The sequence below is a fragment of the Meles meles genome, chromosome 8 (genome assembly GCF_922984935.1).
Source record: "Meles meles chromosome 8, mMelMel3.1 paternal haplotype, whole genome shotgun sequence".
Taxonomy (NCBI): domain Eukaryota; kingdom Metazoa; phylum Chordata; class Mammalia; order Carnivora; family Mustelidae; genus Meles; species Meles meles.
In genome coordinates, this window is record NC_060073.1 from 28,117,915 (window position 1) to 28,142,687 (window position 24,773).

At 39.8% G+C, this 24,773-nt stretch overlaps 1 protein-coding gene across 7 annotated transcripts in view; it reads right to left on the bottom strand.

Annotated features, from left to right (window-relative positions):
* LOC123949959 (intraflagellar transport associated protein) overlaps nt 1–24,773 on the bottom strand; it is a 109,721-nt gene that overhangs the window by 47,557 nt on the left and 37,391 nt on the right. For 6 of the 7 annotated variants that reach the window (XR_006820103.1, XM_046017723.1, XM_046017725.1 and 3 more), the window contains 3 exons: nt 15,124–15,281; nt 13,195–13,266; nt 11,740–11,806 (listed from right to left, as the gene is read on the bottom strand). Coding sequence is in view for 6 of the 7 variants with exons in the window: in XM_046017723.1 (XP_045873679.1) it covers nt 11,740–11,806; nt 13,195–13,266; nt 15,124–15,281 (297 nt within the window). In the remaining variant the exon portion in view is untranslated. The remainder of the gene's footprint in view (nt 1–11,739; nt 11,807–13,194; nt 13,267–15,123; nt 15,282–24,773) is intronic. The other variant, XM_046017727.1, reaches the window with a different exon arrangement.

Here is a 24,773-nt window from a genome sequence, read left to right on the forward strand (position 1 = left end):
ACAACTGCAGATAACACCAGCACAAAAACATGTTAATTACAAAATTCTTAGGACTCCAGCGACAGAACATCGTCAGCCTAGAAACTGAACCTGTGGGTGGGTAGGGGTATCGTGAAGAAGATACTTCTTCTTTTTTTTTTTTTATTTATTCATTTGTCAGAGAGAGATCACAAGTAGGCAGAGAGGCAGGCAGAGAGAGTGAGAGGGAAGCAGGCTCCCCGCTGAGCAGAGAGCCCGATGCGGGACTTGATCCCAGGACCCTGAGATCATGACCTGAGCCAAAGGCAGCAGCTTAAACCACGGAGCCACCCAGGCGCCCCGTGAAGAAGATACTTCTACTATGATTCATTATTGGAACCTTAAAATATGACCTAATTAGAAGAAATAAAAACAACAGTCAACAGTTACAGGAGAGGACATTGTACAGGCATCAGTTGAGCTCATCGTCCCAAGGATGCTATTACTTCCCGCTTCATAGGCAAGGAGCTCTGAGCAAGGAGAGTAACCTCATTCAAGGGGCCACAGCTAGAAAGTGTCAGAGCCCGGAAGTCTGTCAGCAGAGCCCATACTCTGCCCACCACGTCACATGATGAACTTCTTTTTTTTTTTTTTAGGATTTTATTTTTATTTACTTATTTGAGAGAAAGAGGGAGAGTACATGAGAGGCGAGAGGTCAGAGGGAGAAGCAGATGCCCCATTGAGCAGGGAGCCCGACGCGGGACTGGACCCCGGAACGACGCGGGACTGGACCCCGGAACTCCAGGATCAAGACCTGAGCCGAAAGCAGCTGCTTAACCAACTGAGCCACCAGGCGTCCCCATGAACTTCTTTTTATTTTTATTTATTATTTTTTGAAGATTTTATTTATTTGTTTGACAGACAGAGATCACAAGTAGGCAGAAAGGCAGGCAGAGAGAGTGGGGGAAGCAGGCTCCCTGCTGAGCAGAGAGCCTGATGCACGGCTGGATCCCAGGACCCTGAGATCATGACCTGAGCGGAAGGCAGAGGCTTTAATCCACTGAGCCACCCAGGCGCGCCCCCATGAACTTCTTTTCAACAAGCAATTTCATTACATAAATTATTTGAGTTTATCAGATTATATATAACCAAACTCAGAGCCAAGGAATGTCACTACTGTAGCTCATTAGCTACAGTATCAAGTACTGTCTGTCAGTATCAAGTACACGCAAACATTTTATACCCAGAGAAGCAACATTTTTAAACTCAGTAAGGCTGATGGAGAGATTGGCTTTCTAAGAAATCTATTCAGGAGCTCCAATGCACCTCCCTCATTGAGCTCCCTGGTGTAACTGCCTAGGACTGATACAAGCATGGTCAGGGGCCTGCCAACAACAAAAGCAAGAAGAGAAAACCTCTTCGTGGGAAAACAGGTACCTCTGAGACTACCGGCTGAGAGGGCAAAACATCAGTTCAGATGTGAATCAAAATCAGTTCTGCTTTCAGAGCTATTTAAAATCTGACTGACAATATTAGGCAGCGAGGAGGAAAACTCTCTAATTCCTATGCTCAAACTCTTTGCCTCCCTGATATGTTTGCAGAGAAGGGAGGATTTTCAACAAAAATGGTTTCTTTCATAAAGATTTTACTGCCATGGAAACAATTCCCTCAAAACAACAAAATTCAGTTTCCCCTACACTTTAAATTCTTGCTGTTTGTTTTTTCAGTGTAAAAGCAAAATGCACAAATGCGTCTTCACCTACGCCTGACACATAGCAAATTCTCAGCAGATACTTGAGACGGGAAATGAATTCCTGCATCTCACCTTCTAAACTGAACAGTAAGTACCAAGAGTTCCCTACCAGGAAGACATTATAGATGTCTATATAGAGTCCTTACCCTCAAACAGAACTAAAATTCTGTTATGTGGGTAAGATTTTCACACATACAATCAATCCGAGAGAAATCAAGAGTAAAATTGAACAGCATTAGCCCTACAGAGGATGGATTTATAAAAGAGTGAAACTAATATATACAGGGATAGTCTGGTAAGATGTACTTTAGGAAGAAGGCTACCTTATATTTCAGCCATTTTAAAATCACGCATAGGTTTATTTATACACTCACATTGTCTCAGAGAGAAAAATTATTCTATTCATTGGTGGGGGAAGGGGAAATGGAATGTCTGAAGTCCTCTGTAAAATTCTCCAAAACTGAAATGCTTTATTAAACTTAATCTGATCTTATTTTTTTAATTGTTAAAAAAGATTTTATTTATTAATTTGACAGAGATCACAAGTAGGCATAGAGGAAGGAGGAAGCCGGCTCTCCACTGAGCAGAGAGCCTGATGCAGGGCTTGATCCCAGGGTGGGATCATGATCCGAGCCAAAAGCAGAGGCTTTAACCGACTGAGCCACCCAGGCACCCCTTAATCTGATCTTATTAACTGCTGTTTCTGAAACAACCAAAGGCCTTGTTTTCATCTTAACTAAATACCATTATTTTGGCTGATGTGCATTGCACAGTAAAGCCATCTCTCAGAAGTGAATGTTCATGTTGGATGGCAAGCCTGGTTGAAAACACTCTCATCTCTTCTTTCTCACTACATGATAAGAATTTCAACATTTACAAACTATGTGTTTATACCATTTGTACTTCTGAGTGAAGTCAATAATCACCAGTCAAAAGTTATAATCAGATAATCTAACATTTAAAAGTAAGCAATCTACCTGACATCTTATAATGTGGATAACAATATTCAATCTGCTGGCATATTTATAAAAATTAACCTATCTGTTCCTTTCTTGCCATGTAGAAATGGCCAAAATTTTCTGAAAATTTGGGCCCTCCCTGAAACTAAAAGGAATATAGATAAGAACTGTATTAGTAATAAGGCCTCTTCAGCACATGGTTTTCGGCAATGATAGTCCATCTCACTGGTTCTTTTTCTTCAAAATTTTTGAGGACTCCAAAAAGCTTTTGTTTATGTGGGTTATATCAATCAATATTCATCATATTAGAAATTAAAACTGACAAATTTGCAAATATTTATTTATTGAATCACTGATAATAATACCATTATATATTAAAATACATATTTTTATGAAAAATCTCTTTCTCAAAAACAAAGAAAGTAGTGGGGAAGAAACACTGTTTTACATTTTAAAAATTTTGTAAATGTCTGCCTTAGGAGAAAAATATCTAGGTTTTATATTTGCTTCTGCATTCAGTTTTGGAATATGCTGTTTCAGTTGAAGTAAATGAAGAAAATCTAGTCTTCACAGAAATGTAGTTGGAAAAGAAAGGAGTACTTTGATAGTCTTTTTATATAATTGTGGATATTTTTCTTTGATGCTATACCAGATCTTGACAAACGATAAAGTTTTAAAAAATAGTTTCAGTGTGCAATCTGAAACTATTTCAGTGAATTTTTCATACTGTTACATTAAAATTCATTGGTCTATCTTACACACTGAATAGATCTTTCTCCTATGCATAATTTTGTAACATCATAAATTGGTCATCTGGAAAATACTGGTTCACTGTTTTATGCAGATCTTCCAAATGTTGACATATTTCATTATACAGGATAAGGATCACATTAGTTAACATCACCAATTTTATCAGAATAGTCATCAAATATTGGGAAGTTGTCAAGCTCACAGTACTGGATACAAGTTTTCCAAAAATGAATTTTCACTTGATCCACTGCCAATTTTATCATTGGCAATGAACATTACCAGTGTTTCTCTTGAAGAGACAGTCTTGCTTCATTCATTCTGAGAACTATAGTTTGTCTGTCAGTCATTCTTTTTTTTTTTTTTTAAAGATTTTATTTATTTGACAGATAGAGATCACAAGTAGCAAGAGAGGCAGGCAGAGAGAGAGAGAGGAGGAAGCAGGCTCCCCGCCAAGCAGAGAGCCCGATGCGGGGCTCGATCCCAGGACCCTGGGATCATTACCTGAGTGAAAGCCAGAGGCTTTAACCCACTGAGCCACCCAGGTGCCCCTGTCAGTCATTCTTTTAAGTAAAAATGTTATTCCATGAAAGCAAGGGGCAGGGCGCCTGGGTGGCTCAGTGGGTTAAGCCGCTGCCTTCGGCTCAGGTCATGATCTCAGGGTCCTGGGATCGAGTCCCGCATCGGACTCTCTGCTCAGCGGGGAGCCTGCTTCCCTTCCTCCTCTCTCTCTGCCTGCCTCTCTGCCTACTTATGATCTCTCTCTGTCAAATAAATAAATAAAATCTTAAAAAAAAAATAAAAGTAAGGGGCAAAAAAGAACTAGTTCAGCATACCATGCAATCACACAAGTGTTTTTCCATGAGACAACCAAGTATGTCAGAATGCCCCAGAAGTGCTTTGTGCATACCTATGGTTTCAGCACAGAAAACAGTAAAAAAAAGGTGTATTCAAGAATCAAGATTTAATAAAATTAATAATTTTTACCAATTCATCAAGAACATTTTCAATGGAAAATAGCACTCATTTTATTATTTTTTTTTAAAAGATTCTATTTATTGGTTTGAGAGAGAGAGAGAGAGAGTACCAGTGAGGGAGAGGGAGAAACATACTCCCTGCTGAGCACAGAGCCTGACATGGGACACTATCCTAGGACCCTGAGATCATGACCTGAGCTAAATTCAGATGCTTAACTGACAGAGCCACCAGCGCCCCTCTAGCATTCATTTTAATTACAAATTCATAACAGTGAAGATTACAGTGGCTGCTAGTACAGTTTTGTGCCACTACCTTGACTTGCATTAAGCTACCTGCATCTTTACCCACATTCCTTTGGCTACGTCAGTATAAACATCAACACATTTGACCTCCAGACCTTGGGGTTTCCCTAGGAGTTCCTAGACAACATCCCTAGGGGTCTGCTGGTCTACCTAATAACATCTAATCCTCCAATCAATAACAATAATAAAGCTAGATAAGTTACCAAAAAATCAACTATTTAAAGGCATTGGTGAGGGGTACCCGGATGGCTCAGTGGGTTAAGGGCTCTGTCTCGGACTCAGGTCATGATCCCAGGGTCCTGGAATCGAGCCCAGCAAGTCTGCTTCCTCCTCTCTCTCTGCCTGCTTCTCTGACTCCTTGTGATCTCTGTCTGTCAAATAAATAAATAAAATCTTTAAAAATAAATAAATAAAACAATAAAGGCATTGGTGAGCTACCAGGGCAGCCTAGGACTTGAGCTGCCAAGATCCCAGAGAGACGGAAAGTACCGAGAAGTGAGTCCAAGAGTTTAGGAGGCTTTTCAACTCATTGCATTTACTGATTTGCAAGGAGAAACTGAGAAGCCAAAATAAAGATGAGAGAAGCTAAAAGGCTGAGAAGCTTAGCAGAATTGCCAACAGAAATCATAGTGTTATGAAGACAAAAATTAGAGTTCAGGGTCTCCAAGAAGGCGATGCCATGATTTACCTTGAAGCGCCGCACCCTAGAAGTAAGCAAGAACTAGAAGTCGAGCAGACCCCACAAGGCCTTGAACCCAGTCCGAAATCAGCCCAACCCCAGACTGGATGAAGATGACCTCTTCCTACTCTAATTGCTAGCAAAATATTGAAGAAAAGCTATGCTAGAAAAAGATAACATCATCCAGTCCTTACATATTTTATATGCTACGTTCAGCATTTAAACAAAAATTACCACATATACAAAGACATGAAATCAAAAGGGAAGTGAATAATATAAATAGACCCACAGGAGATCCCAGGTATTAGCATTATAAGACATGAACTTTAGGGACACCTGGGTGGCTCCAACATTTAAGCATCTGCCTTTGGTTCAGGTCATGATCCCAGGGTCCTGGGATCAAGTCCTGCATTGGGCTCCCTGATCAGTGGGGAGACTGCTTCTCCCTCTGCCTGGTGTTCCCCCTGCTTGTTCTCTCTCTAGCTCTCTCTCGGGCAAATAAATAAAATCTTAAAAAAAAAAAAGACATGAATTTTAAAATAACTGACTAAGGTGTTCCCCCAAAAATACATTACAAATGGAGAATTTCACCACAGAACTAAAATCTCTCAAAACAGATATTCCAGATCTCTTTTAAAAGCTAAAATAACTGAGAGGCATCTGGGTGGCTCAGTTGGTTAGACATTGGCCTCCTGATTTTGGCTCAGGTCACAATCTCAGGGTCAAGAGATCAAGCCCCACACTAGGCTCTGCACTCAGCAGGGAGTCTGCTTAGGATTCTCTCCCTTTCTATCTGCCCCTAGTCTGTCTCTCAAAAAAAAAAAAAAAAAAGAGCTAAAATAACTGAAATATTCATGGCTGTTAACAGAAGACAGACACCATTGAAAAAAGAATTAGTCAATTAGAATACAGGTGGTAGAAAATACTCTTTTTTTTTTTTTAAGATTTTATTTATTTACTTGAGAGAGAGTGCATACAAGTTGGGGGGAGGGACAGAGGGAGTGAGAGAGAAGCAGACTCCCAACTGATCAGGCAGCGTGATGTGGGGTTTCTATCTCAGGACCCCGAGATCATGACTTGAGCCGAAGGTAAGATGGTTAATTGACTGAGCCACCCAGGCATCCCGATGGTAGAAAATGTTTTAACTAAAGCAAGAAAGGAAATTAAAAAGGATGGAAAATGCAGTAAAGAACATAAAAGATAGATGTATGGGATATGGTGAAAAGATCAAGGCACAAGTAATCTATGAAGAGACAAGTGCTGAGAATTTCCCAATATGTATAAGAATCTCTAGAAACCCTACACAAAATAAATTCAAATTAAATAACACCAAGGCACAGTGAAATTATTGCAAAAACAAAAGAGAAACTTATAGAAGCAGCAAAATGAGGGGAAAAATATATTATCATCAAAGGAACAACCACCAGATTGATATCTGGTTTTCAACAATTAACACCAAAAAGAACAGATTATCATCTGTAAAATACTGAAAGAAAACAATTACAAACCTAGAATTCCCAACTGAGCAAAAATAGTGGGCAATGAAATAATACAATAATAGCTGATTAATCTAAAATAAGCAAGAAAAGAGGGAGGGGAAGGCATAAAACTGGCAGGACAAGTAGAAAACCAAATTATAAGATACTAGGTTTAAAGTCAAAGGTATCAGCAAATACATGAAGTGTAAATGAACTAAATACTCCCAATAAAAGACAAAATTTTAGAATGTGTGTGTATAGATGCATACATATAAACCATACACTGCTTTCAAGGGACACATTAACACCTATTTTGAGGAAAAAAATGCACAATAAATAAAAATAGAAGTGAAAAGGAGGAAAAGGTAGAGATGATGAAGGAAGATTTACTTCACTGGGTGGGGCTGGCATTGGACAGTGACAAAAAATCATAGCCCTCTATCTTCAAGTATAGAAACAAAAGAGGAATAAACACAGAAGTCAGAAAGATGAGGATTAAAACATGAGCTTTACAACTAATAGAGCTGAATTTGAAAACAGAGCTTGTCCAGCAGTCACATTTGGGCTTCTTATGTATCAACCTTTCCTATAAGTCTAGACCTTGGGATCCCATCTGACAGGAAGTCCACACAGCTGACATGGATCCATCCAGGTGTAAGAAGAGCTTCACTAGAGCCCTTCAAGTCAGGCTTCAGAGAGTAATGCCTCCAGATGTCTGCCTAGAGATGGTTCCCAGCCTCAGCTGCATAGGAGAATGACCTGAGAAGCTTTAGGTATCAGACTACTGAAAAAGAATCTGCAAAGGCAGGACTTAGGTATCTATTTTTTTTTTAAGTGATTCTACTGTATCTCTAAGGTTGAAAACCACTGAATAAGGTAGGCATGGGGCCCACCTGAGGTGTGTCTACTATAAGAAAGATGGCACAGACACAGAGGAGAAGACATACATCTTCCAAAGAGCATGAACCTAAAATAAGAAACAAAGGGTCTGATCTATATATACATAGTTTCTTTTCTCAATTTCTCTACATAGATAAAGTCTTACATTTCCCTTGGGGAATAATAGGCAGAGGATTTGGAAAGGGCAGACTTATCTTCCCAGTTCTTTGCTCTTCTCGGGAATGGAGTTAAAGTTTCCTTATATAATTGTGAGGCTCAGGCAACAGGTTTGCCCTTATAGTTGATGTGGCTTTCAAGCTGGGCCTTCATAGAGAAATTTGCACATAAAAAAATTGGAGAAACAGGAAAAAAAATGGAGGAAGAAGGATAAAGGAGAATTTGGAAGGAAGAATTTTTTTCTCTCTCCCTGGGCAATGAAAGAATGATTTTTTTATTTGTTTATTTATTTATTTTTTTTTTGGAAGACTCCACACCCAACGTGGATCCCAGCATGGGGCTTAAACTCAAAACCCTGAGATCAAGACCTGAGCTGAAATCAAGAGTCGGATTCTTAACAGACTAAGCCACCCAGGCATCCCTGAAAGAATGATTTTTAACAGTACTAAGTATAAAATAAACAAAATATCTAAATTACAAGTTGGCTGAAATATGTCTTTCTGAGCTCAGGACCTTCAGTGCCTCATCCTTTAGATCACAGGCTCTCAGCATCCTTCGATGCTACAGACAAATTTAAGTTCCCCTGCCACAGGTTCTCATGAGACCCAGAACAATTTAGAATCCTGTATTAGTGATTATCTGGTTAATGTCTGGTTAATGAATTCAATGAGGACAGAAGCCGGATCTGTTTATTCTTCATTAGATTCCAGGCTCCGGTCACCGTTGTTCCAGGTCTGTCGAATAACAGTCCCAGGCCATTCACTGACAGCAAAAGCTGCTCAAAGTTGCAGGTAAGGAAAGAATTTTTTTTTTTAAGAGGTGGTTGGTGACTTCATTAGAATTGGGAGTACCAGACAGCTTGAAAATGAAAATCAGATAAGGCTGCCAGTCTTTGCACAGGGCTGAGCTGCCTGTTCTCACCCAACACAATCGGCCACGGTGTAAGCACACCCGCCACCAGTCAAGAGACCTGTATAAGGGGTGCCTGGGTGGCTCAGTGGGTTAGGCCTCTGCCTTCAGCTCAGGTCATGATCTCAGGGTCCTGGGGTCAAACCCCGCATCAGGCTCTCTGCTAAGCAGAAGCCTGTTTCCCCCTCTCTCTGTCTACCTCTCTGCCTACTTGTGATCTATCTATTAAGTAAATAAATAAAATCTTGGGAAACAAAAAAAGAGAGAGACCTATATAAGACAAGATGATTCTAGAATAAGACCTCAAAAGACCATCTCCAGTCAACTGCACCCAACCAGGGCACGGCCGAATAAGGGGAAAAAATAAATAAAGATGTCCAGAAGATTCGTCCTGCTCTAACGCCTCAGCATAACCAACACCTATTCCAAATAATCATTTTTCTGGATAACAGTCTGGGGCATGACAGTAACCATGAGGTTAACGACCCGACCTTGAATTCAAAGGAGGAAAATGTGGTTAACTCGATGTCAAATAAACATAGGGCACCAAACTCCCTGGTAAACGCTGCCCTCAAACAACTGCTCGATTCAGTTGCACTGCCTTGGCTCTTCTGAAAAACCATCTCTGCCTGGGCCGCCCAAATGATAAGCCAAATCCTGGGAAAGAATCATGCTCCTGAATCTTGGGGAATATTTATGAAAGCAAATACAGGGAACAAATAAATTCAGTGATAGAAAGACAATACCCAGCTCTCTTCCACGTTGCCCTGGGCAAATCTGTTGCTTAAACAATAACAACAGGATCTAATCAGTAAACCTCTTGGCTGCCAAAATTATACAAGCAACTTGCCTATTTAAAATGTCACATTTCCCCATCTGATATAAATATCTGCCGTCTGCTCACATTCCTAAAGTGTAATACAAATTAGGCCCAAACTAAAGTCTACCTTGGCACAAACTGATTTTTTTTTCCCTTTCAAATGACCTAGATCTTGCATTATAAAAATTGTGAAGCCCTGGTGGTGGTCCTTTCAGTAATTGGAATAGATCACTGAAGCCTGGGTTGCTTTTCAGCCCGGCCTGTCCACGTTATTTTACACGTGGGATGGGCTTGACTAGCTCATTCTCTCTACAGAGACCTGGTTCAGCCTCAGCAACCTCTTATACAACACCACTGCAACACTGCCTGTTATCTGATTGCTGGGAAATCGTAGTAGTGAGAGGTTTTTATGCTACTAAATAGATCTGGTAATAAAACAAAACAAAACAAAAAAACACACAGCTTGAAAAATATTTAAAAAAAAAACAATGTGGAAATAATGGAAAAGGTAAAAAGGCTAACCTGAAAGACTAATATAACCATTATCAGATTTGTTGCCTATGTAGGTTTATGCCAGTATACAGATTTTCTCATTAATGCCAGGAAGCAAGAAATGTAAGCCATGAAAAAATACCCAACCTGTACACTTTGGTGCCTTCCTATAAAATTAAATTTATATTGCAAATGTACTGCATACAGACCGGAACCATTTGTCTCCAAGTGTCTTCCTTGGACACAGACAGCTGTATCAGAAGCCCCCGGGGTAGTGGTAAAAAGTGCTGTCACCAAACACCTTCTGAATTAGACTCTCTCTTAGGAACAGGACCCAGGAATCTGCATTTTCAACATCTCCTGTTTCCCCCAAATAGTGTGCTTGCTCTGCAAACCCAGCTTCCTGATGAGTCCTTAGTTATCCCTTCTGATCCAATCGGACCCCCCACGCTGCTCACATAGAGAAATTCAGAACTGCCTGGGGTTTTAGAGTTAAGAGAACCTCTCCCTGGAGCTTGTGATTCCTTTAGATCTCTGATCTCACTTGAACCAAGTTAAGTAAGGAAAAATTCCACGCAAAGTCTAGTGGTTAATAGAGGGCAGAAGAAACAATACCGTCAATGGAGTAATGTGATGTTTGGAAGCCGAATAAAAATGTTAACTGCTTCCAATCTCGAAAGCCTCTCAAACACGGGCAACCAGAGACACCAGAGCCATCCCCAAACCACCACCACCCAGCACTGTCACTTCTGTGTGATTATAAACAAATCACCTTCCCCAGTCATCAACACCAGCACCCATGTTTATGATTACCTAAAGCCTATAACCAACAATTCAACACCAGCAACCAAACCCCCAAGGAAAAGAGCCCCTTCCCTAATATTCAATATCAACTTTGAGATATTCTTGCATATTAAATTAGGAATGAGAATTTTCTAAATAAACAACTCTAATTTTGAACATATTTCAAAGGTCTTTTGAGCAACAAAGGATACCTGTGTTTACACAGTAATGTCAAGCAGGAAAGGAAAAAGGCCTCATCTGCATAAACATCATTGGACTGGCATTAAGCCTCTCCCAGCCCAGCTCAACTGGAAAAACGCCCCGAAGAAACATTTGCAACATGTCGTTAGTCTTTAGTGTTTGGCTTATCTATTTAATAAATACTTAGGAAAGTCAAGATTTTGATTTTATTTTTTATTTTTTATTTTATGATGAATTCTGCTATTTTTATGATCAATTGTTATATGACGTTATCACTCAAAAATGACTCAATTTACATGGCGCTTCTAAGATATAAGAGTATGACTCAAATGGCGCTCCTTGAGAAAATTATCCAAAATTCAACCATGTGGAGGCACATGGGGCGGGGGGGGGGCACCTTTATTTCATTTTAGACCAAAGACTTCACAACCTTCATCAGGCTTTGACCTTTCGGCTGAAATCTTTGTTACTGAAAAAGAAATCGCAGGACTGTAGTTTTCCCTAAGTCAGGGAAGGCGCAAGTAGGGCTTGCCAAAAAGAAAAAAAAGAAAGAAAAAGCTATTTAAAAGCCTTATAGTTTCTGGAAAGAGGTCAAGCAGTGTAGAGAGGAAACAGAAAGCATACCCTTACTCATTTGGGGCTGAGTCTCTTCATCAACATCCAAATCTTCTAAATCTAGGAAATTGTCTACCTAGAAAAGGATTAACATCATTGTTATGTATATTAGACCTAATGAAAACGTGCAATTAAGAATCAATGAATCCACTTCCACAGCATTCAAAGTGAGCAACTGAATCCACTTTTCTCATTAACTTTTGAGTCCCAGCTAAAGGTCTTTGTGTTCACTGTGTTTTCCCAGAGACATCTGAAAGAAGCAGTAAATTTGGAAGTTGGCCTGGATTTTGTAGACACCATAGTAAGATCTCTATACTGAAAGGGAAAGAACAGTCTGAGGAGTTTTTGAAAAGGGACTTTGTCCCCAGATTCTCTCCCAGGATATATACCACCGCCGAGACAGTCCAAAACAGTCTCTGCTTTTTGTTTTCGTTTTATTGCTTTTGCTTCTCAAGCAAATGATGGTGGTGGGTCTGGCTATTACCATAATGGGCTCTTCACTCTACAGAGTCAGAGAGAAGAAACTAAAGAAAGCAAAAGAGAACGGTTCATTCGAAACAAAAATCATCCTGCCCCAGGTAAATCACAAAAGAGGTGAGTAGGGCCAAAAATCAAGTGTTCTCTCTCTCTCGAGCAAATAAAACTGAAAATTACTTCAAAGGTAAAAAGCAGAGCAAATGACCTTTACAGCCACAATAGCAGCATTTCAATGAAAGACTATTCCACGTGGAATACTGCTTTCCACAGCAAGCTGACAATGAGACATTTCATATTAACAAAATGGTAACATTTCAGACACGAACTAATTCATCTCAGGTGAGTATCAAAGAGTGTAAATAAGAAAAGGATTTCACCACCGGCACAAAGGAGACCTAGCAGAGTAAAGGCGTAATGTCGAAATGCTTTTTATGCTCATGACCTAAAACGTGTTCATAACAAAATACCATAAAATTACAAATTTAGAGCTCCTAAGTGGAATTCAAAACATAGCCTAGGTCTTTCTTCCCCTAGCTCTACACCCCAGATCATGGCTCTTACATAATTACAAATGGTAGCTTCCATTGCTTGCACGTACATAACTGCAGTTCTTTCTTGGCATCCAAGTAACAGCAAAAATTTATCTTCCCCATGATGGTTTTAGTGCCAAAAGTGCTATATTGTCATTTCTCTTGATGGTGTATGTTCAGGGTGACTGGAGTCATGTTTCTGTACTAAAGAACCTATTCCATTTGCTAAGCTTTGAGGAAGAAAGATCTGGAACGCAGCCAACCAAGCATAGTTTAAGATATTTAAACACCAATTAAAAATCATATATATATACATATATATATGAGAGAGAGAGACAAAATCTGCTAAATTCTCCAATTTTGTATGAGAGACAGCAAATGGGTCCTTTGGGATTTTTTGTTTTGTTTTCAATTTTTTGTATTCTTTGCCATGGAAGAAAACGGAATCATCCCTTACCTTCACCTTTCCAGCCCGATTCAGATCACCTTGAAAGGAACTGCCAACTTTTTGGCCTTCATCTATCACTATCTGAAAAAAAAAAAAAAAAAAAACAACAACAGTGAGGACATCTTGATGAGAAAATGAAACAACCAAAAATAAAGGAGCTGATCGTGTAGCCCTTCAGGCAATAAAACTCCCCTTCCGGTTTTTGTTAATTAGCTATGCATGATGGACCAGATCCACTAAACCATAGTAGTGGTCAGGGAATAGTTTTCAAGAGGTCTGACTTCTACTTGTGCCTCTAGACTCAGCCACAGAATAACCTAGAGTAAATTACTTAACCTCAGTTTTCTCATGTGTAAAATAGGAACACTCCCCACCTCATTACCGCACCTCCCATCCCACCCCAATGAACCTCTCAAGGACAAACCAGAGAATGCTAATACAACATTTTCAAGTTATTAGGAAACAATATCATTGAATAATTCATTGCCTCTCCACACGCTGGTTAAAGACTCAATAGAAAATGCAATTCAAATTGCCAGTGATAGCCAGTATAAAGTGAATCCTCTAAGGGGAAAAGAAAGTTCTGAGGACGCCTGGGTGGCTCAGTTGGTTAAACATCTGCCTTCAGCTCAGGTCATGGTCCTGGGGTCCTGGGATCGGGCCCTGCATCAGGCTCCCTGCTCAGCTGAGAGCCTGCTTCTCCCTCTCCCTCTACTGCTCCCCCTACTTGTGCTCTCTCTCTCTCTGTCAAATAAATAAATAAAATCTTATAAAAAAAGAAAAAGTTCTGGTCCCATAATCATCTCATTGGATGTAAGTTCTGGAATTAAAGAACTGTAGGCCTCTGCCGTACATAAACACTTTTCTAACACAGAGACTTTTGTTCCCTCGTATGAAACCACATCTCACATACAATTTTGTCCACGATAACACAGGAAGACATGATGAGCTAGAAAGTAGAAACTGGGGCACCTGGGTGGATCAGTCATGGGATCAGGTCATGATCCCAGGGTCCTGGGATGGAGCCCCACATCTGGCTCCCTGCTCAGTGGGAAGCCTGCTTCTCCCTCTCCCACTCTCCCTGTTTGTGTTCCCTCTCTCACTGTGTCTTCTATCAAATAAATAAATAAAATCTCAAAAAAAAAAAAAAGAATGAAAGTAGAAACTCAAATGTTGTAAAAAGTACAACAGCTTCTACTAGGGTTCCTTGAGAGTTAAAAAAACCATAGCTAAGGAGAATATAAATATTGTCTATTAAGTCTTAAAGATTAGGAAGAGAGCATCCAATATTTAATGACTAAATCTTGGAAAAAATAAGATAACAGATTTTACTTTAAGAGATGAATCCAGAGCAGATAATAGAAACTCCCATTTCACACAGAGAATTATAAAAAGGAATTATTTTTTCCCAAATAGAGGACAAGCTAAAATATGTAAATAATTACACGAATTTTTAGATGGCAGTTCCTTAAAGGAACTTAAAAACTTGGGGCTAACCAAGTTACCCTCATAAACACTAGCTGCTGAAATCATAAAATGTAATGATGACTTTTGGGATGCCTGGATGGCTCAACCAGTTAAGTGTCCAACTCCTGGTTTCAGCTCAGGTCATGATCTCATGGGTCCTGGGACTGGGCTCCACATGGGCTCTGCACTTTGTAGGGAGCCTGTGTGAGATTCTCTCCCTCTGCCCCTCCCCCAACTCTCACACTTACACACTCTCTCGAATAAATAAATAAATAAATCTTTAAAAAAAGGAAAAAGAAATATAATAATGATTCTTAATAAAGTTTCCCAATGGCAGTCCTTTCAGAATTAAGAATCTGAGTTACTGATCCAGTAACTGTCCAACGTTTCTGATCTTTTTACAGTTTCTTTCTCTTTTTAATTCATAAAGAATGTTCTTTTTCTTGTTTCTAAACTGCACTATGACATTACCTGTTCATCTTCTGAACATTGTGATGAAGTATGAAGAAAGATGGCTTTATTTCTAAGATGATGATCATTTGGTTCATTTTTATGAGCAAATTTCACTGAAGGAAATGTGTTTTCTGAAGAATCAGTTCCAAATGCTCCTCTTTTGGTCACATTATCCTCTGAAATGATAAGTTACACATTAGAAAATATATACCACACCCAGTCTAGCTTATTTTGCATTTCCTGAGAGTCTTTCTTCCAAACAAGAACAACAACAAATGCTCTTCAAAATCTACAAGCAGAATGCTTGAGATACTGAGCACTCTGAACTTTATAAAATTATTTCTAAAAATGCATAGAAAGATAACACTATTTCATTCACTTTTCAACAAATACTAAGTGCTTACTATTATACTCAGCACTGTTCTCAGCCATTGTTAAAAGGTCAATGAAGTATGATATTTGAAAAACTCTTAGGCATTAATTATCTCATTTTTTCCCCTAAATTTGAAGGGAGGTTTTCCTTATATGGAAGCAATGTATGGGTGATTTTAGAAAGTTTTTAAGAGAAAAAATTAAAATTAGAAATAACTCTACAAAACAGAAAAGCCATAACAATTTTTTTCCAATGGTTGTTTTTCTCATATTTTATCTGTGCATCCATATACTTCTAAAAAGCAATGTTTGACTATCCTTGACTATTTAAAACCATAAACAATTAATACTTCTGTACTAAATCTATGCATGTTCATTATTATCATCTTAGGATAAAGAAAGTCTAAGATTCATCCTAAATTAAGAGATTGAGAAAATTATGATAACATGATGCCATTAACAGAAATGTGGGGGATAAATTTGGATGAGAGATAATGAATTAGGCTTTGATCATGTTCATTTGAAGTGCCAGTAGAAATTGTGAGGGAAATGTCCCAGAAGCAGCTGCAAATGTAGGAGAGATATCACAGGAATAGGTAAATAATCTGCTAAAAATTACAGAGATAATTGTTTAAGCCATAAAATTGCTTCCTATATTAGAATTAATAATTAGGGTTAACATTTATTGAGTGTCAGATACTCTTTTATGAGCACTCATAAATCTCATTTAAAGCCCCAACAACCCTATGGTAGTTACCATTAGTATCCCCATTTTACAGATGAGGAAACCAAGACCTCCAGGGAGGTCGAGTAACTTACTCAAAGTTACACGGCTAGTGGGGCACCTGGGTGGCTCAGTGGGTTAAAGCTTCTGCCTTCGGCTCAGGTTGTGATCCCACGGTCCTGGGACGGAGCCCCGTATCAGGCTCTCTGCTCAGGCTCTCTGCCTGCCTCTCTGACTACTTGTGATCTCTGTCTGTCAAATAAATAAATAAATAAAATCTTTTAAAAAAAAAGTTACATGGCTAGCAAATAGCACAGTGGGGATTTGAAGTCAGGCCTTTAGTTAGACTCGGAGTCCATACTCCCAACCACAGTGTTATGCCAACTGGAGTAATATAGCAAATAAAGGCAAAGGGTCCTTAGAAAACAGAAGAATGAAGCAGAAAAAAGACAAAGAAAACATCCTGGAAAAGAGACAAAAAAGAAAAGTTTACAATAGCACAAGAAGAACCAAGGGTGCATAGTACATTCCAAAACCAGAAGTGGCTTGCTGCAAATGACGAGAGCAAATGCAGGAATCTATGTAGTGATCAACAGAAGAGTGATAAAGAGATTCGAAAGAGGTCAAGTGGCAGAAATCAAGCAACAGGCAGACTGGAGAACCCTGTTCCATCTCCTTATGGTACTCCACCAAGAAAAAGCTCCAGGGTCACAAGGACTGTCTGATCTGTGAGCTTTGTAGGAAGGTATCTAACTAAAGGGGTTACAAGACAGCCTAACCCAGCCCAGTGGCCATGTTTGTTTCTCTTGAGCTGTTAATTGCATGGCATCAGAGTCAGTGAGATTCCTGTTCACAGCCTGGTGCAACCCCAAAGTCCTTTGATTGCTTCCTTCTACCCCATCACCAGAGAGTTAAGACTTGTGGGGGTATCTATAGGACATGAACACAGAGATACTGTTGGAGCACAGAGGTAAGGTAACCTGGTCTATAAGCCAGTAAGGGAAAATGCAAATACTAACTGCACCACTTTCCCTTTAAAAAGAATTAAAAAATAACACAAGTTCAGGTCAGCTCTCCCTACTGACTCGGGCACCAACATCTGTGGCTCTAATGCTTTCCACTGGTACAGCAGAAACTCTAATGTTGAAGCACTAGTCTTGGCAAGGTGCAGGGGGGGACAGAGGGGTAGGAAGGGGGAGAGTGAGTGAGATAGTGGGAGGGTTGCCAAGAATACTGCTGGAGTAATCGACAACAAAAAATGCTCTTCAAAATCCACAGGCTGAATGCTTGAGGTACCACAAAAGACCAGAGAAGTGAGGTACAGATGGTCATGGGACTTCTCCTCCTGGACTTCTTTTACAGCCACAGAGGGGTCCTACATCAGTCCTAGGGCCAAGATAAGCAATGGTAGCAGGGTGGAGGAAGATAAGGGTAGAAACAGGAGGAGTTCCTCAAACTCCATCAAAGTCAGAGGCAAGAAGACTTCCCGTGACTACCTGTCATTCTTCCTCAGGGCACTGTTCTCATAGGAGATGGAAGTTTCCCTTCTCCCTGCTTATCCTTTATGTCTGGCACAACCTCAATCTAGTATTGACTAAGGAAACACTATGTCCCAGCACACTGTCGCAATAGTCTATTGACTTAAGAACCTGAAAAGCACAGCGATGTCTGGGAAGAACAGATGCTCTGTAAGGACAAGCTCTATTTATTCCCATAATCACTCAATGTACACCTCTGCCATTTCCAATAAAACACGCAGGTTATTTGACAGATAACCCGATGAAACTCCTTCAAAATAAAAAGCAGTGTATCACAAAGTCCCAGGTTCTGATGCCGATGTTGGACTATTGTTGGGGTCTCAGATCTAACAAAATATTTGGTTCATCCTTTTAAAACTTTATTTCGTAAACATAAAGCTTTCATTTAAAAAATACCAGAAGATTCAGAAAAGAATGTGTTCTTTCTCTGACAGAACCTATAGTTGAGGCCTCCTTCCTAAACCTTGAAAATCGTTTCACAAGAATATATACTCGATCACTCCAAAGACCCAGAAGTGCTTCTCATAAAGGCTTTTATCATTTTTTGAAAAAGCAACAAAATATAAATCTCTTGACAAAATAAAATAGGGAAAATAGTTCTTTTTTCAATATGATAATGTCAAAATGGCAGATGTTGGCACAACCCAGAATCCAAAGTGGCCTAAAGCCTGATCAGAGAGCCAGCTGCTGCCTCCCAGAGTTATCCTGGTGGCAATCCAAACGTGCCACCCAAGTGTCCGTCTCATCTCCTTCTGTTTCTGTGGTCCACTGAGCCCTTTTCCCCCTTTCATCTTATCCCTAATGTTCCTTGCTTTGAAATAAGTGTCAGACATAATACACTTTAGAAATCTAGCAGCAATATTTCAGAGCACAAGTAGGTTACTGAGACCTGAAGGAGAGTTTCTTTGGGTATTTCTGAGTCAAAACTTCAATACAGATGAAACAAAGGCTTTTTGTTATTTTGTTTTGTTTTTTCCTCTCCTAAAGTTTGCATTATTCTGAAACAATGGAATTTCAATTTTCTTTTGATACCAAACAGACAAGTTTCCAACAGATCTCCCTTACAAGGCCACCAACTAGACCCACTGTGTCTAATTTCAGGCCAAGGAAAAAGATTTCACTCCTTGAAAAGGTCGAAACCCAGATGCCTCAATAAATTAAACACCGATCACATAGATTGTATATCTTCTGGATGAACGTGACCGCTTTCAGAGAACTCCATTTTGAAAAAAAAAAAAAAAAGAAAAGAAAAAAAAGAAGAAGAAGAAGGTTTTTTTTTTGTTTTTTTTTTCTTAGATTTTTATTTATTTATTTGACAGAGAGAGATCACAAGTAGACAGAGAGGCAGGCAGAGAGAGAGAGGAAGAAGGCTCGCTGCTGAGCAGAGAGCCCGATGCGGGACTCGATCCCAGGACCCTGAGATCATGACCTGAGCCGAAGGCAGCGGCTTAACCCACTGAGCCACCCAGGTGCCCCGAAGAAGTTTTAAAAATTCAAATCCATCCATGCAAAAGTCAGATTAGACTAGACCCCCATGTGTGGAGAAACATCACTGCACTGTCAGGAGAGTTTTCACAGATCAACACAACCAGCATTCGAATTCATGACCAAATCCTGACAACAACTCTGAGTGTCTTTACTTCTGCACCAGGGTCCGTGGCAATATAAATCAAGAGCATGTTCTCAGTCGTGAAGAGATATTGACCATGTGGCTAGAAGGAAAGAAAAATTCTTGGGGATTTGTAACACTGGATATTTGCAAAAAGCCTTCTGCAAAGAGAATAGAGGCTAAGCAATCATGTTTATAACAAGGTTGGGTACTTTGAAAGTCAGGGGGTGATTTTCACATTATATTCCTAGCCTAGAGCAATGTTTCTCTGGACAATAATATTTGCTCTTGATTTGTCCAGCCCAACTACTTCACTGCTTCTTGATCACATGCTCCTTGGTATCCGGCCTCTCCTGGAGCGATAGTCGTTAGGATTAAATAAGCAATTTAAAAACCAATCAATCATAAATCAGAATAAATCCAAAGAAGCTAAATTCAGCAGACAAATGTTTCGTCTAAATTCCCTTTGCAGTGTTCTGAATTCCAACTGTTTTATGTTCTTCATTTGAAAGGGCACAGGGAGGAGAGGATTACCTCAGCCTGGCCAGTCAGGAATAATTGTGCTTTCCCCGAGGCTGGATGATAATTGACTCATTATTCACAGTCATAGCTCTCAAGCTGCCAAGACACAAATGCGCAACCCTGGCCCAGAAAAAAAAAAAAAACAAAAAAAAACGTGTGTCAAAGCCCAAGATGAGGGGCACAACAGCAGTAAGTTAAAATTGTTGCAACATCCAGTTTTAGGTACTCAGAGAGAGAAAAATGTGAAGAGAGTGTAAAGTGGTTGAAAGTTGACTTACGGGAAGAAAATCTGAGTGGCAGTTGAGTTATGCAATCCATTCAATCTGGAAAATTATACTCCAGGCATCAACTATATGCAAGGTGACAAAGATGGGGAGCCCCAGTCCCTGCCCTGACAGAATTTACACACTGAGAAGTTAACCCAGGTATGCCAACCCCCAGAAGAGAATACAACCATGGCAGACAATGGAAGGGAGTCCCAAGTAAGAGACTGGCAAAATCACAACAGGTTTGGGAGAGTCACAAGAGGCTTCACATAGGCATGGAGCACCTGAGTTGGGCTCTGAGAGACCGCAACAAATGTCAACAGGCAAGCACTGCTGAGGTTAGCCCATAGAGGGACAATGGCATGAACAAAGCCCCCAAGATGGGAAAGCAAAGCCTCTGAGAAAGAGTCACAAAGTATTCCAGGAAGATGGGAGCACCTGTTCTGTGACACATGGAAGGGCTGATATTTGGAGGGCCTGACACAAACTCTGTAGTTTATTTAGACCCTGGAGAGTCACAATTAGAGCTATGCTCTAAGGAGAGGAAATGGGTAGAATGGAGCACTGTAGACCAGACTCTGGAGTGAGCAATAGAAAGTTGAGGTAGTAATCCAGGTAAGAACGAAAGGGATCCTGAGCAAAGGATTTAAGAAAGAACTCCCTTTGTGAGTTTTTTTTCCGTCTCTGAGACAGAAATGAAGACTTTATCTCCAAGTGGTTATATTTCCTCCCTGTAGATAGCTCAGAATATTCACTTTATCTTCCCACTGTAATCTGTACGATTCTTCTAATTTGGCACACCCTAAGTAACTTTTTTTTTTTTAACAACCTCTGTGAAGATGGAAGTAGATAATACAGCATGCTTGCGACCTGTGAAATGGATTACACTTTGGTGCAAGAGGCTACACGTGTCACCCCACAAGATAAGCTCACCTTCCCAGTGGATTCAGCCACGGAAGTGAGGTGGCCCGCGGTAGCAGCAGATACGGCACATTTGAACAGAGCTTTCCTTAGCTCCCAGAATCCTTAACAGGGTGACCGCTGCTGCTGACACTGTCTACACAAGGTAGGATCTTGTTACATCCAAGAAGTTCCTTTCTTTTTCTATCACAATCTTTACCTACTTGAAACTTCCAAGTCTATGCACACTCACACATTATTTTCTTAGTTGGAAATATTAGGACAAGCAGGTCTCTCCTCATTCTTGAGCCAAATCCAGAGTCACAAGGCCATACACTCACCTAGTGAAGAACTTACAATAAACATCTAAGTATCCATGAAGAGTAGCTCTACTTCTCCATTACTGAGATATAACTTACAAAATTCACTTATTTTAAATGTACAATGCAATGATTTTTAGTCAACACAGAGTTGTGCGACCATCACCACAATTAAATCTTTAGGTCACTTCCATCACCCCAAAAAGGTCTCTGGGGCTCATCTGTAGTCACTCCCTGCTCCCACATCTAACTGCAGGCAAACCACACTACTGATCTACTTTTTATAGCTACAGATCTGCCTTTTCTAGACCTTCCATATAAATGTAATCATACAATATGTGGTCTTTGAGCCTTACTTCTTCACCTAGCATCATATCTTTGAGCTTCACCCGTGGTAGCATATATCAGTACTTCGCTCCTTTGTATCTACTGTCTGGAGAGATACCATTCTGTTTTTTCCATTCACCAGTGAATGGACATTTGCGTGGTTTCCACATCTTGTATCCCCTTGATTCCGAGGCTGAGTTTGATCAAGGACCACCACTGCTAACCCAGTTCTGTGCTGTGCCACTACAGGATGAAGCCAAAACAAAAGACAAGGACAGAGTTCCAGCTTCCCTCCACACCCAGACGATGGGAAGAATGCACATACTCAGTGAAGCTAAAACTCTCTCATCATCTCTCTTCACATGGTCACAGCTTTAGAATGAGGCCACTCTATTACGTGGTCCTGTTTTCTTCAAATTTATCTGAAGTCACCTGAAACTACCTTTCTTATTGTTCATTGCCTACTTCTTCCCAGTAACGTAAGCCTAAGGAAAGCAGGGACCTCTTGGTCAGGAAATTACTCACAGTTCCTGAAAAGGAAAATATTCATTCTCCACTCCAAAGGGCATGAACATAGAGTGATGCTCAACCCTTCAACCACCTTTAACCAGGGAGTTCACTGTGTGAGATGAGCTGGAAGATTCGAGGAAGAGTTAAGAAAATTATAAGATGGTCTCCTCGGCTCAGGTCTCTCTGCTCAGCAGGGAGCATTGTTTCCCCCTCTTTCTGCCTGCTGCTCTACCTACTTGTGATCTCTCTGTGTCAAATAAATAAATAAAATCTTAAAAAAACAAACAAATAAAGTCTTTTTAAAAAAAAAAAAGGAAAGAAAGTTATAGGACATGGCTTTGTCTATGAGAAACATATAATTTATTCTCTTAAAACTTGTACTCACTCAAAGGCACAACATTTTGCATATCTTTCAGCCAGCATTTCCATGTCTAACAATTTATCCAAAAGAAATAATTAAGTATGTGGGCAAAGATTTCACTAGAAAGCCAAAAATGTCCAATATTTTCCCTTGAAATTTTTTACTTAATCAAGGCCTCAAATTTTTGCATATCTTTGAATTTCCATGTGTAAAAATGTATCCAAAGGCCATAAATAAGAAGGGTACAAAGAAAAAAAAAAGCGTACAAAGAGGTAGCTACTGAAAAAATAAATAAATAGGCCAAAAGCATTACTAGGAACCTATGAGGGTAGCCATGTCCACGCCTCATCTGCCCTCCATACCCTCTGACCTCAGCTCCCCCTCTCACGCTTGTTCCTGCCCCTCAGGCCACACTGACCTCTTCCCTGCTCCTCAATCAGGCCCAGCGCTGCTATCACCGGGCCTCCACACGGGTTGTTCCCTTGGCCTCAAATGCCTTTCCTTCAAGAATCCACGGGCTTTCTTCCATCAGCTCCTTCCAACTTTTACTCACATTTTACCTTCCCAAGGAGGCCTAGCAGCATCATTCTACATAAAAATGCAACCCTATACCTCCCCACCAGCACTCATGACCCTCATATCCTGCTTAGTATATATATTTTGTCTTTACCAGAGCAGTTACTATTTTCTAACACAATATTTTTCTTACTTATTATGTTTACTGTTTGTTGCTCTCTCCCCCTGCTAGGATTCAAATTCCCTGAAAGGTAATGACCTTTGTCTCTTTTGGTCACTTATGTGAGCATTACTTGGCACACAGTAGGTGTTTAATAAACATTTACTGAATGAATGAGGATAGACAATGCAACATCATCTGTAATAGCCAAAAATTGGAAATAACTAAATGTCCAACAAAAGAGAATGGCTAAATAAATTATAGCATATTCACACAATTGAATACTATGCAGTCTTTAACAACTCTATTAAATTATCATATTTATTAATTGGGAAGTTCATAATACATTATGTGAAAAAGCAAGGTACAAAAAGTATGCATAGTATGACATCACTTTTATAAAATAATTATAATAAATTTTCTGAATATATAAATGAATGAAAATATTAGGTTGAGACTATAATTTAGGTACTGTTAATATAAATAAATATAATATAAATATAAAAATGTATGTGTGGTTTTTGTATATATGATTATTTAATCCTAATAACACATCTGTGAAGTAGAGGTTATTATACCCATTTTACAGGTGATAACACTGAAACTCAGAGATTTTAAAAACTTTCCCAAGACCACCTCATTAGGAAACAGCGGAGCTCAGATTCAAATCCTGGTTGTCTCTAAGTCCCATGTTCGTAGCTAATAATTCCATCTATATATAAACTAATAGAATAATTCATCAAGGAAGTATACACCCATGGTTTATCTTTAAGATACAGGATTACAGTTTTATTGATTAGTTAACTGGATACCGCTTTAGTTGTATGAAACAGACACCTCAAGTAAGCATGGCTTAAATGGAATAGAAGTTTATTTCTCTCTCATTCATTAATATAGAGATGCAGAGAATCCATAATAACATGGTTATTCTGCTTCCCAGAATTATTCTAGAACCCAGGCTGCTTCTTCCTTCTGCCATCCCTAGGGCACCACCCTTCTCCAACATGGTTCACAACGGTGCACAACACACTCTTGCTCTGTGCAAGAGGATAAAGAGGAGAAAATGTGTACCTCTGTTCCCTTCTGTCATTAGCAAAGCCATAGTTTAAGCTATTATATCAAGGAGGCACCAAAACAGAGCAGCTCAAACAGGAATTTCATTTCTCCCTCAGGTAATAGTTTAGGGCAAGTGGGCAGGCTGTGTTCCATGAGATGGTCCAAGGGCACAGGCTAGTGGGATGCTGTGCCATCCTTGGCACATGGCTTCCATCTCTGTGTCTAAGGATCACTCCCACAATTGCCTATTTCCAGCTGGGGGAAAAGGATTAAAGGAGTCTAGGCCATGTTTCTTGAAGATATCACCCAGAAGTTACATATATCAGTTCTCCTCCCTTCTTAGTGGCACAAACTTAGGCAAACAGTTACACCCAGCTGCAAGGAGACTCGGGAATGCCGTCTTTATTCTGAGGGCCCATGTAGCAGCTAAAAATGTTCCTGCTATAGAAAAGTGTATTTTTTTGTTTGTGTGTGAGGGTGTGTGTGT